General features: G+C 36.6%; 1 protein-coding gene across 3 annotated transcripts in view; it reads left to right on the top strand.

Annotated features, from left to right (window-relative positions):
• The window catches only part of KCNQ1 (potassium voltage-gated channel subfamily Q member 1), a 382970-nt gene that overhangs the window by 115332 nt on the left and 252933 nt on the right, over positions 1-14705 (top strand). For 2 of the 3 annotated variants that reach the window (XM_025176962.2, XM_088146049.1), the window contains exons 7-12: positions 7724-7834; positions 9230-9325; positions 9854-9982; positions 11928-12072; positions 13157-13183; positions 14284-14349. In XM_025176962.2, coding sequence (XP_025032730.1) covers positions 7724-7834; positions 9230-9325; positions 9854-9982; positions 11928-12072; positions 13157-13183; positions 14284-14349 — 574 coding nt within the window. The remainder of the gene's footprint in view (positions 1-7723; positions 7835-9229; positions 9326-9853; positions 9983-11927; positions 12073-13156; positions 13184-14283; positions 14350-14705) is intronic. The other variant, XM_025176966.2, reaches the window with a different exon arrangement.

Raw genomic sequence — 14705 nt, 5'->3', positions numbered from 1 at the left:
ACCTATTGTTTCTTATATGAATTTTATGCGCTCATTTTCATGCCCCCATTTTGGCTCGGGCTGCAGGAGAAGTCAGGTGTCAGACTTCTGCAGAAGCATCTGCCCATATATAATGCCTGATTGGTGATTTCTGAAGTGTTTTTTCAGGTCTTAATGTGGGCTTCTTATAAACAAGCTTAGTGTTCTTTTGAAACAGTATTTCTCTTGTTTATAAAAAACTGAACTTTCCTGAGAAAGTGCTAGTCTTGTGTTGCCTAGAGGATCAGTTTACATCGGGACGGAGAGCCACATTCTGCCAGCAGTGTGTTGCTGGTTGCTGTTTTGGGTGCATTGCAGGGTTTTCCACTGCTTTTGCTAACGAGAGGTTTGGCATGGCTGTAGCTTTTACTGTTTCTAGTATGGTGGTGGCCTTGCGGGGAATGGTGTCATTTTGCCTACTCAGTTCTGCACCATGGCTATCCATGGGCTACTTTCAGAGGCCACAGAATTAGAGTCAGTGCCGGCACACCTCTCTTTTGCAGCACTACTTGAGGATGGAGCTTGTTCTTTATTAATCATTTCTTCCTAGTTCACCCCACACCCCTCCTCTACCACTGTGATGGTCACCCAGGCTATTTTTAGACATGGCTTTAGTGCTCTTTCAGAAGAGTGCTAAATCTGTATTCAGAAATAGTCTAACCAGGTAGAGGCATGGTGCTGCTATGTGACAGATGTCAAAATAAGCTGCTTCAAACACTTACCTACTTTTATCTAAGACTGTCCACCACATTATTATGGAGAGTGTCTGATGGTTGTTCTCCTGCCAGCAAGTGATATTTGATGAGAAGGGAAATCTGCCAATCATTTTCCTTAACCTGCCTTGCATTAAAACAGTAAGGACTGTACCAGCTGCTGGATTTGTTACGGTGGCAGACTAGGGCTTAGCAATCAGATCAGCAGATTTTGTTCTAGTATATTTCTGCCTGCTCAAAAACTGGTAGATAATACTTTTTAGGCTTCTGTCTGGCTGTGCTTTATAAGTGCCTCCCTTCTTTCCCTTCCTTGTTTTTATATGTAAATAGAGAATACAGTGAGATTGCTGCTTGGTCTTTTTTTTAAAGGCCTTTCTGAAGGTTTTAGATAGTATTATAGTATATGGAGTTTCTAGAGGCATAGCTCACATGGATTAGTAATTAAAGGTGGCAGATGCAACCAAAAAAAATACACTGTTCTTGGTTGGCAACAGAAGTATATTCTTGGTAGACATGGATGGTGCTTTCTAAGTGCTGCAAAGCTTTTGTCAGTAGAAATTAGAAAAATTACCTTATAAGAAGAAGAAAAATCAAATGTGAGAAAATATAACCTCATGCTACATGCAATCTAAAAAGCATACAGTCTGAATACTATCCCCACTGCAAATTGAAAGATCAACAAATAAAACAAATGTGCCCCAGAAATTGCAGGTAGAAGCAGCACAACCTGGATTGCTTCTAAAGCTTCCCCAAATGAAAGCTATAAATCATTCAATTTATGTAGAGACCAGAAACATTTTAAATGCATACATATCTTGCAATAGACTTGTGAAAATCATAAAAATTTTAAAAAATTAACTGTAAAAATTGCAGATTTGAAAAACAATCAAATGACCTTTTTTAAAAAAAAGATACATGGAATTAAAATAGCACTTTCTCAAGCTTTTTGGATGGCTTCCAGAATCAAGAAATTTTAACTGAACCTCTTGGAGAAGCCTGTTGCTAAAAAGGATTCCTAACTGTGTGGAGGCTTCTGAAGAAAGGTCTGAAGAGGATCCCAGCCACCAGCACAGAACAGTTGCGGGTGGGGGTTACACACATTCCCTACCCAATTTTAGTTCTTAGTTATTAAGACAAAGGAATAAATAAGGCTATATAACTCTTTGATAAATGAAACAGAATTTTTAATATTGGATATATGGTTTTATTAGAATGCAGTATTAATCTTTCATACATTTATTTGTAATCCTCTACAATGTTTATTTAATATAGTTTAATATTATATTTACATACATTCTCTTTTATTTGTTAAAACCACAGCGGATTAGTGAATTGAGTTGCTATAAATACACCTCCAATTGAGCAAAATCTCAAGGCAAAAAATGTGCTTCATTCCTTCTATTTAAATATTAAGGAACTAAAAGGACATATGTTTAAAATGGACAAGATTTACAATTAGTATTTCAAAAGGAAATGATTAGCATGTAGCTTTTTAGTGGGTTATATAGCATTTCAGCTGCCTTAGGGTATCTGTAGGATTCATTAGTCCCCAAGCTTTGTTTACATTTTCTTGCCTCACAAATGTTATAGTCAGGGAAGATACTTCAGTTGACCACCACATTTAATCCAGATTCCAAAATGGTAACAAAAACAGCCAAGAGTTTTATGGTACCTAAAAGGCAGTCAGAAATACTGTGGACGATAAGTCGTTTTACAATAAGGTATTGTTAAAAGTTTTCACCTATGTTAAAAGGTTTCAGGCTATCTCAGAAGGGCCTAACAAACACAATGGGTTTTTAACACATTACAGTTGTTAACTGATAAAGTACTTGTAATCTGCCTCATATAACCTGCACCTGCATTACCAACCAGTCTTCTACTCCCTTTCTGCGTCCCACCTGCCTCCTCCCAATTAACATCCTATATCAGCCAAGCCACTCTGGGCATCTGATGAAGTGAACTGCAGCTCATGAAAACTTATGCCCTTTAATAAAAATGCGTTAGTTGGAAAAGCTGCTACCAGACTCCTCCTAATTTTGGTGAATCAGTTAACATTTAATAAACCACATCTCTAGTTATACTAACTGAAGAAGATACCTGAATGGCAGGGACCATCTATCAACAAGACCATAACATTTTAATTAAACAACATAATTCTTTTGTTTACAAATCACTCCTCTCTCTTGTCAGGCTTTGTTTGGGCTGTCATTGTTCTTTGTGATTTGTGTTCATGTAACTTTCAACTCCACCAGCCTTTGCGAGGCGGTGATATCATCAAAGTTTCAGCGCTGCCAGATGCTTGGCCTTAAGCTTGCTGGGAGAGCAAGAACACTGCTCTGTACATAATAGTGCTGTAAAACTATCCAGCTGATCAAACAAAGCTATTCAAACATTGCCTCCTCTTTTAGTATGTTACAATTCCAGTTTTGAAATAGCAAAGACATGTGTAAAGAGAATAAATAACTTCTTACATATAAACCTCTTCTGTTTTGTAAAGAAAGCTTGATTGCAGATATATATTGGACCTACTTGACAGATAACAAACAGATAACTTTGTATTGTAATAGTTCCACTTATTGAAGTTTTTAATTGAGAACAAAATGGCTGATTTTTCTGTTTTGGAACACTCTATCTCTCAGAAACTTTAATAAAACTTTTTTTTCAGAACTGCTCAAGCTGGCATTTAACTGGTCAGTGTTAGAAATAAGAGACTAAATCAGAGGTACTTTTGATTTGATATCAGGATTATCAGCATCATCAACAACATCACTTTTATTACAGTCACTGACCAGAATTCTACATGTAGACAAATAATTAAATAACTGTTTCTATTTCAACTAAAATAACACAACATAAAATTATAGCTAAGTCATTGAGGCAATCACAGCATGTCTTGATTACAACAACATTTAGCCTTATTCAAGGACTGGTTTGATAAAAGTAAAATAGTTCAGACTCGTCTGGGTACTTTGCCCAGAGTTTGAGTGATGAAGCAAGCTCTTCATCCTTATGGAATAAGCAGTATAAAAGGACATAAGCTATGAATTTGATAGATTCTTCTCCACAAGAGACAATCTTAGCTTGTAAGGGTTTGTTGTTGTTTTTTTAATTTGCCCTGAAGAACAGCTGTTGGGGGACATTGAAATGTGCTAATGTTAGCACTTTTTGAAATTTAGAAACAGATATTTGATTTAAGTATCTTGGATGGCCTAAAAAAAGGGGGGCATGGCTACTCAGGAACCTGTTCTAGGTAGGTCAGGTCAGTTTGGCTTCCAAATCTCTAGCATGTTACTTAAGTGGAGTTAGTGCTCAGTTGTAGCCCATAACCAGAATGGCCTCTCTGGAAAGTCCGTAGTGTTGCAATTTTTGAAGGGTTGTTCTTTTCCATGTTGAGTTATAATTTTCTACAATATGCCAAGAGTGCAGACATTCTGGAAAAACAGTACTTTTAACCCATGGGCAGTAGTACAAGCCCATGTGCCCATTTGTACTTCAAACCTGCCTCCCTCCTTTGTGCCACATTAGCCACATGCTTGAAATATAGTCCTTAAAAATTTGGATTGAATCTTTTCCAGAGGATGGTCCCAACTGAGCATCAAACAGAAGTTGTATGCATGCTGTAGCCAAATAAAGCTTTAATGCTGCTGGGCTATGCTATGCCATTTTGGTGAAGTGGAAAATGGTATAGCTACCATTGATGTTTGTGCATTTTGGATTACATAGTTCCAGTGCGGGCTGCATTTGGTATAAAGTGGTGAAAGACTATGCCCAAATATTTAAAGGTTTTAACTTGGCTTGTTATCTGGCCATTTAACCACCAGGCATGAACTCTAGGTCACTTTGTAGAAATTAAGAACTTGGTTTTATCATAGCTGATCTCAAGTGCCTCCTCAGAATAGTAAGCATCTAGTGCGCTCAGAGCTTGTATTAGTCCAGTTGATATTGGCACTAGAATTACTATATCATCTGCATATGATAAGGCTGCAATCTGCCTATTAGCTAATTTGGGGGATAATCCTCTAAATTATTCTTTTTGGCCACAAGAGGGTTGATGTACAAATTAAAGAGCAGGGGAACCTTATTTGTAAGTTTGTTCTGTCCCTTTTCTACCCTAATCTGCAGTGTTAGAATATTTTCCATGACAATGCATATTTAAACAATATCTCAATGCATGTTCAAACAAACATTTTGAATATATTTTCTCACAAAATTGCTATGTCTTACCATAAACATCCCCAATATTGCAAGTAAATGATTGAACCAATTTAAAGAATTATTTCAATCATTAAATTGATTTATACCATTAAACCAATGTTAGTTCTGCCCCTAACCTGCTTGCCCTCTTTGCCTTTTACTATATAAATCTCCCCTGCAGCATTTTTCACATGGACTGGGATTCCTTTAAGTACAGATCTTTCCCTACAGTAAAAGAAACCCCAAATACATTTGGATTGGAGCTGGAACGGTTTTCTCTACAGAGAAGAGTAGAATTTGGGCAGGGTGCCCTGAGACTTCATGCATTGTAAAGTTTTCCAGGTCATGAAGGCCTCAATTAATGCTTTGAATTTACAGCATGTTAACATGAGCTATTTTGTAATTCCATTTCCTATCCACTTTTCTTTCTCCTAAATTAAGGTTCTCCTATATGTGACAGTGTAATGATAGGTTTCTTTCTTACCCCACAGATGCATAAGGTTGTGGGGGTATACAAAGAACTGACACAACAGCTGTCTAAACATTTCTAATGTACAAATTAGATACCAGCACCCAACTTTGATTAGTTGGGTTACTTATTTTGGTTACTACACTTGGCATGGAAATCTGAAAGAGTTTATTGAGATGGAATGTTGAGCTATTTTAGGGATATGTTAAGGGGATTGGGATAGGATTCAAGAAATCAGTTTTTATGTGGCAATTTGGCTGGAAAACCTTTTGCTTCTTTATGCTGCACTGCATCTTTGGAGGACATTAATCCATCTTCCTAGATTTTTATGCTGCTTGGTAGCATAATAACAAGTAAATGCCTTCTTATGAATATAGAGTGGCCATGCAGAAAAAAAAAAGGTAAAGGTCAAAGATGAGAATTTAGAACACTACATGAGGAAAAACCATGATAAGGCCTCGAAATGTGGAGAACGTTAGTATCATGATAAATATAATTATAACTACAAGTATCTATGTCTGGTAAATATCTAGAGTTTTGTATTGTGGTAGCCCATAAATATTAGAAACTAGTAATGAACTTTTAAGGGGACGGGCTTTGGCTGTGTTTAGTACAATGCAAATCAGTTAGTTTGCAGGTTTCCATTCTCCCCTCTTCTGCCCATCTAGGAGGAATCATTCTGATGTGTTTCCTTCTGCTTTTTGTTAACCGTAGTGGCCCAGATCATCAGATTTGTGAATTGCAGTTACTTTTTATAAAAGCAAATCCCAATTTGAAAATGATCTGTTTTAAACCTGAGGAAATAATAGCTTCCAGAAACCTTCTATGGATCACATAGAAGGAGGAAAGAATGGAACACATAAGCCCAGGAAGTAGGTAGGCTTGTTCACATATTATTAAAACCACAGTTTATTATGACATTGAAATATGATACCGGATTGTATGGAGGCATTCATTGTACTGGAAGGCACATTCTGAATTCCATTACAGAAAGTGGCAATTCAACTTTCCAAACTTTCATGAATATAGAACACAAAAAGCCAAATACATATGGAGTTGTGTGTGATAGAGGCATCGCTGTAAGTCGACTTCCTGTCCTCTTTTAGAAAAGGAAATGGTAAAGTTACCAATTGTATGTCAAGCCTCGAATAAATACAATTTCAGGTATTCCAAAATATTGTTATGGATTTGTTCCCCAAACGGCCGTTCCTTTTCTGCTTCCTACAACAGGGAATATGCTAAGGAGATTGGGATAGGATTGACTTTTAAACTGAAGTAAGTGAAAAATCCTACAGTTCCTTGTGATATAGCTATTGATTCTCATGACCAGCCTGCTCCAGTGTCAGTACCAGCCATTTACCATTCCTTGAACGCAGAACACATGACATCATCCTCTCACCACTGCCAGTCCACCAGAAAGGCAACCACCACTTCTCTTTTTCTGCTGCATATTAAAATTAGGGTTTTCTGATCTGAGCTGGTGTGAGCAGTACTGTCCAGTTTGCACGCCCTGTTTCATTTCATTGCAGGCAAGCACCTCCATTCCGATTACTGTGCTCTGTGACAGGAAGACCCCCTTTCCTCCAAACACTGGGTGCTGGCCTCCACGATCCTTTTTTTAAAAAACAAATTTAACAGGAGAATGATGATGATTTTCTATTTTACAAGCTCATTAACAAAAACATAAAACGATGGGTCTTCTTTTTTTTTTTTAACAAATTCATCTATAGATCAGTGGGACAGTGAAAGATGGACCTGTCTTTGTTTTTCATGTTTTTAATGAGGCAAAACTGATCAGATTTCTTCCATGTGCCCCTTCTAGCCCACATAACAGGAAAAATGGTAAAGCTGTTGGGCCTGCCTGCCCGCCTGCCTGCCTTTTTTTAAACTGGTCCAGGAGCAGTTAAAGAAAAAAGGAGAATCTACTACTTAAGGTCCAGGGTAAAACTGGTCTGGACATTACTATGACCAAAGTGAATGAAAGGGCTGAAATCTGGAAATCTGCACTTTAGTACAGAAAAGCTCTATGAACCAAAATGATTGGAGAAGCAGGAGTGATGCTGTTCTGAATCTATACAGTCTTATAAGCTTATTAATTAATCTGCATAATTAATAATATCCTAAAAGATCTTTGTCTGAAAAAAAAAATACCATTGCACCTTTCAAGGTATGGCAACTGTAAAATACTTTTAATTTCTTGTGAATAAAGAACTGTTCTAGTTAGCATAAAATATGTATTTCATAATATATAATTATACCTCAGAGGTAATTTGAAATAATAATAAAGCTAGATGATTGCATGGAAATCATATTTATTTCTTGATTTCAGGTGACTGTTACAACCATTGGTTATGGAGACAAGGTGCCTCAAACATGGATAGGAAAAACCATCGCGTCTTGCTTTTCTGTATTTGCAATATCATTTTTTGCCTTGCCTGCAGTAAGTTGTTTAAGACTAGTCCAAACTTATTTTAGTTGTGCATATATATAATAGGATTTATTTTCATTAGTCCCTATGTATGTAATAGTAACTATACATTAATTTTATATCCTTTTTTTTTTTACACTGCACTGAACTCAATACAACTTACAGGATGTGAGAATTTGTTAGGTTGAATGCCATAAGGGCAGAAGCTGGGTTATGAATTGTAAAAACGAATGAATGAATAACATTGATTTAGATTTAGATTGTCACCCAATTCCAAAATGACTCTGGGTTTAAAGAGAAGAACAAAACAATCCCAAAAAGCAGGAAACATGTAGACAATAATAGACATTATTGCACTAAAACATCATGTTACAATTATCTCTTTAGCTTCTCTGAGCATTTGTCTGGTAGGATATACCTAGATCTGTATTCAAGTATGCTGTGATTTCCTTGCTGTCTTGAGATTGTCTGTCATGTTATTTTCTAGGGCTGTGCCTATATATATACACATACATATACATATACATACACACATACACACACATACACATACATACATACATACTGAGTTAGATACAGGTATAGATATACATTCTGCCATTGTTTTCTACCATCCTCATTCAACTGGATGGTAACACATGCTTTTGATAATTCTTAAGGAGGCGAAACATTTAATATGTTAGGCTCTTGCACAATTAATCACAAGAAGTAGCTGAAAAATCCTTGAACAATTCAGTATCTAGTGGTCTGTGAGTGTCCCAGCTTAGCTCACTTTATTTAATCCCTGAGGGGAAGACATTCTGAGGGGACTCCCTCAGTAGGATTTCTTCGGAAAAGGAAGCGTGAGCAGCCAGAGAAGATGAGGGTGATTGAGAAAATACATCAGCAGGCAACAAAAAAAATATTGCACTGTATTGGGGACATTTTGCAGCAGTAGAAATTCAAAGCACCGCTAAAACCAATTCAAAAGATCCTGACATTTATGCACTCATTTTTTTTAACAACCGCACAATATCATGGATTTTATGATTGCTACCTAAATATATGTTAATACTGGTATATGTAAAATATACTGTGGACAGCAAGAGTAAGAGACACTTTTTATGCAGTGAGTTTACATTATACAGCTATCGCTCAGTACAACTCTTAAGTATGCAAACAGTGGAGGCTATAAAATACTGGAAACATTCCAGGGTTATGGAATGTATGTATTCCAGAACATCCAATAGAGTGAATTGGATATTTCAGGGATGATGCAGCCGTCGATAAGCCAGGCCCAAATTTAGCAGAATCTCAGCCTTTGCTCCAAATTCCATGGCAGCTGAGTTTACCCCAAACCTCACATTTGAAATGGCATTTATGTAATTAACTGATTGGTTTACTCTACCAATTTCCTTTGTTCCTCAGGGAATCCTTGGTTCTGGATTTGCTCTGAAGGTACAACAGAAACAAAGGCAAAAACACTTCAACCGACAAATTCCAGCAGCTGCTTCTCTTATTCAGGTGCCTTCGTGCTTAAATGCTAGTTTTCTTATATGTATTACAACTGTTAAAAGGGTGGATTTGGTGTTACTTTTCCAGTTGCTCAGGAAGACTGTCACCTTATTTCTTTGCAGTAATGAAACTGGGCTGATGAATTTTCAGTCTTCATCCAGTTTCCATTTGCAGCTACTGCAAAAGGAAGCAATGTGAAGCCTTGAGTCATAATGGCATTTTTTGTTTGGTTTTTGAAATGGGACCAGTTAAATAGCTAAATGTGAAGGATGTTCAGTAATTTATTTGAACTCTCAACTCATTTTGAATCAGCTTGTTTCATAACTGGCATGTATTTTCTAAACTCCTTTATCTTTCCACCCCTCTGCCTCTGTTTCGAAATTTCTACCATTCCTGGCTTTGGGTATACATTTAGAAATATAAAAGTGTATCCTATCTTAGATAAATTCATGTTTGCAATTTGGACTGATTTCTGGGGATGCATAACTTTTTTTGTTGCTAACTTCAACTGTTATGTGTTTTTAACAAATATTTTAGACGGCCTGGAGGTGCTATGCATCAGAAAACCCAGATTCTTCCACATGGAAAATATACATTAAAAAACCTTCCAGAAGTTATCACTTGATGTCTCCTAGTCCCAAGCCAAAGAAAACAGGGATGGTGTCGGTAATGAACTACTTTTTTATTTTCCTTTGACATTTTTGATTGAATAACAGCATTTAAAGCTGGATGGAAATGAAGTTCTTTCCCATAAAATAGGCTTCTTGCTACATAGGATAGCCTTGCTGAATATTTTGCCCAGAGTCTCTCCAAAATAAAGCATCTATGCAGAAGGTGTTATTTTTCGTGTAGTGTTACAGTCTTGAATATGAGAGGCTGGCCAGCCTGCCTGCCTGGCATGAAGCCTTTATAGGCTTGTGGAGGGTTGTGTTGACTTTTGTGGGCCCCGTCCCTGTTTGACGCTTCTCAGTGCAGAAGAACCTCTTTTGTTTCAGGCACAAGCAGAACCAGAGGGGCAATTTTGTCCTTCAGAAGATTTTCCTCAGGAAAATCTGCATCAAGCAGATGCAATTAGTGAAACGGTAGAGAAGGAAAAGGGTAACTAACAATGGCAACCTATTATTTCACAACATTTGGGAATATGGCTCAAGGGGATATTTCTCCTGGGATATTTTGCCATTTATTCCTTCATGGAAGTACCCTGGCTCTTGTAGGTATAATTGTAGATTATATCTGCACCTAAATACCACCTAAATACATTTGTAATTGAGCCAGAATTTTGAAGTATATTCAGTAGAATATACATCACAGGGTATAGAAATGTGGAGACATTTTGCTTCATTTGGGCTCTTCCTATGGATTGCCTTATATGCAGATTCCCATTTAAGGGAAGTTGTCTTAAGCTTTCACTGGAATATTTCTGGCATAGCTTCCTGGCAGTAATGCAGAGTGATGGGCCTGTTAACTGAGGTCTCTTCTCCCACCCCAACACTTTGACCAAGGTGAAAAAAAAAGTTGCTTTTCAGAATGTCCTGTCTTGGAGGAAGAATTGTATACAGGTTTTTTTCATAAAGCTGTTCAAATAAGACAATTCTGTTTTGTTTATCTGTGTGATTTTAGTTCTCTACTTTAGTATCAATGTTTCCCGTCTGAGGATTTTTCAAGGGGAAGGGGTGTAGATAATTTTGTTATAATCCACTTTTAAAAAAGATTGAAGTTCCCAAAATGAAAACAGGATAGAGGCATTGGATACTTAAATACTTCAAGATGGATTAAAGGCAGCAATCCAAAATAAAGCAAAAATAGCTACTAGATATCAAAGAACCAAATAGTAAAACACCATGGGTCTCTGGTAACATTTATAAACTGTGAATATCTCCTATATGTTACCATCATAGAATCATATGTAGTTGGAAGAGACTTAAGGGGTCATCAACCCCCTGCACACTGCAGGATTCACTACATCATGACTTCACAGAATGACTTCTGAAACTCCCCTGTCAGATATCCAGGAGTTCAGTGGCATTCTCAGGAGATAATATTGAACTGGGTAAACTTAATTTTGTTACAGTAACTGTTGGATGGATATGTGTGTGTGTGTGTGTATCCAACATTTATCACAACATTCATTATATACATTTATCATTTATATACGTATGCAAATACAACTGACAAATTTGTTTTTGCCTACCCTACGTCCAGAAAAATAAAGTAATATGCAGTATACAATTTAGCACTGCCATTAAGAATATTGAGTCAGATCATCATCTCATTTAGATTTTAATGACTGTGATCATTTAAAGTAAAAAGCTTACAGTTTTCTGAATAATTGCAGGTGAAGGTCCATGGCAATAAATACCAATTGTAAAGCACGAACATGTGCCTTTTGAATTAAAATGGTTAGAACTATTTACTCTTTATTTAGTCCAGTACGATAGGATCCATCTTATTGGACTAAAGAAAATGAAGGGGGGCTGGATTGCCTAGTTATTGTAATTTCTTTAATTTTTTCTAATTTTGAATTATCCTGTAGTGATGAATTCAGATTAGGTACTTAAAGGATTGGGGTTTGTTTTTTAAAAAAGAATATTTAAATACTTATTTTTGTTAGGTGAAGAAGAAGAAAACTAAAGCAGAAAAGGATAATGGATCAGTTTCTCCTGATAAGACTTTACCTGTTCCACAAATCACATTTGACCATGTGTTAGAGGATAGAAAACCTGATATCTTTCATTTGGATCCCTATGAAAATTCTGGTAAGACTTTCAGTTATTTATTTGTTTACTAGAAGTATATGGCCACAAAATTGGAAAGACTCAAATATAATATGCATGCATTAAAATAAGAAGTTACCCTTTAAACTAGACCAAACAATGTTATTGGCATCTGAGTCTTAAAATGTGTAGTTCTAATAATGTCTAGAGCAATGTACTATTTCTGTGCTATTATGCCATCCATTAGTTTCAGCATTTTTGTAACTGGTTGCTACTACCCGAATGAATATATTTTTCAATTGTTTCTAAACATTCTAATAACAATGACCACAATTTTCTGTCTGTCTGAAGATATCAGATGGAGAAGTTTTATGGATCTGTGATTGTAATAAACCCCTGGCATTAAGCTGCAATAGAACATATGATTTCTAGCTAGATTTGGGGGGGGGGGGAGGGTGTCCCATTTAAAAAAAAATGCTTTAGCTTATGAGAGTTGATTTAGAAATTTTCTGCCTCAATATTATTAAATATTATCCTTCTCTCATCACTCAGATATTTACATATATTTAGATGTAAAAAATTGCAATATTCTTCTGCAATCCATCTCTCTCAGAAAATGCATTTACACAATAAGTTTAATTCTTTTTACTCAATTTTAGAACTACAATTTTAAAAAAAAACCCTCAGAAAATACTTGTAAAATCTGTAAAGTACTGATGTACCATATGTATACCTGCTATTTAGATTTGAATATCTGAATGTTTTATGTCTCTTTTATTTGAAATCTTATTTGACAGGTTCATGTAGACGTATTGCAATTTTTAAAAATATGGAGTAGAAAACAAGTATCAGTGAAAAGCAACACATTTGAATGCATCTCAGGTTAAAAGTTCACATGTAGTTCTGGAGTTCTCAATAGATTGTGCAAGACAAAAGGTGTTAAAGCTCTCTTTCACTGCTTTCTGTGCACAATTGACACTAACCTTTAATTGTGACTTTTAACATTTAAAAGGCAAGATACTGACTCCAGTTATGGAACAAAAATCTCCTTTTCCTTCTGACATCTATTCTTTTTTCCCCCCTTCTCCCTGTGTTCTGTTCTCTTGAAACTCTTACAAGTATACAGGAGAAACAGGCATGTTAAAATTACTTGGTAAGTTAAGGAAGCTTCCTTTACCTATAGCATGCTAGATTCTGAAATTTTAACATTGCTTGCTGTGATTTCCATATACTCTCGCTAGCTATTAACTTATCATGAAGTGCAACAAGCAAAATTGGCATTATTTCCCATCTTCCTATTATTGTAATTCACGTACTAAGAGAGGAAAGCAGCTTATTTTTAAGATGACATCATATGTACCTTTCTCACTTCTATAATTGTAAGAAATAGGTCAGTTCAGTATGTTTGCTCAGTGGATAGGATCCAGTGCTCTTGCACAGAAAATGTTATCCAAGGAAGCAAAAGTCACATTTCCCCTTTCCAACTCCCCCAGTATGTTCCAAAACCCACCAAGGTAGACACAAGGGACTGGATGCAGAGGTAGAATTATCCCCTATTGATTCCATCAATGAAAGAAATTTCTTCAGAACAAGAAGAGCCCTGGATGCTATCCCTGCCCTTTTTCCCCTTGAAAAGTTTATGTTAAAATGTTGACATTTGTAGACCACCCCAATCATTCCTGTTCTGGGTGGTGTACAACAAAGCAACCAAATATATCAGCATGCTACACCCAGTAAAAAGCAATCGCCAAGGTCAAAGGTCTGCTTGAACCTTTTTGTTCAAAGTTCAAGTTGCCAAAGCCTTATTAGTTCAAGTTCAAGTTGCCAAAGTTCAAGTTGCCAAAGCCTTATTAAATGCAAGGAGGGTCCAGACATGGGAGCCACTGTAGAGGCCTGCCATCCCATGTAACTCTCTTGAGGTCTGGACCAGATGAACAGAGTTACATTTGGCAAGGCAGTTCCTGATACATGTTAGAATTGTTGTAGTACTTTTTACTTGAGGCCTTTATTAGAGTATGCTGGGCAAGAATGTGCGTATTTACTTGGCAATAAATCCGATTTGTATTATACACAAATGACACAGTTGATGTGTGTGTCTTACTAGCATTATTTTAATTGAAATAATAATGTTAAAACTTTTCTTATTTTCTTAATTATGACTTTGGTACCATAACTGAGGCCCTACCTCACTTTCTCCTTCTCTGTTTCCATGTTCTGTCCACTCTCTCTTGTCCTTTTCATCTGTTTATTCAGACCGACAGCATTCCTGGCCATCCTTTTCTACAGAGCAATCATCTCCCGGTTCTCCCCCAACTCCAGGTAAAGTCAGCTTCTCTTTGCTTTCATTCTTTCATTCTAAACTGTCTGCTCCAGAGCCTGGATGTTGGCATGTTTGGTATGGATTAAGGGAAAATTAGCATTTTCCCCCAGGCATGGAAATCTTGCACGCAGTCAAAATTGCAGGTTATCGCCATTGTTGTATCATCTGGGTGCTTTCCCTACTCTGGAACCAGATTGGAATAAAAAACACCCCTCCCATTCACAAAAAAAGATTGAGATCAGAGAAAGGATACTCTACTGTTGAAGTTAAGAGAAGGAGAGCAATTTGTTTTGCCTAGTCATTCTTCCATCACCATGAAACCACAATATTGTCTTAAAACTGTAATTCTGCTGAA

Source organism: Python bivittatus, unplaced genomic scaffold (genome assembly GCF_059951505.1).
Source record: "Python bivittatus isolate LINGU-HERP-01145 unplaced genomic scaffold, Pbiv_v1 ctg000480_np1212, whole genome shotgun sequence".
Lineage (NCBI taxonomy): Eukaryota > Metazoa > Chordata > Lepidosauria > Squamata > Pythonidae > Python > Python bivittatus.
The sequence above is the reverse complement of the archived record's forward strand: the minus strand, read 5'-3'. Positions and strand labels throughout refer to the sequence as shown.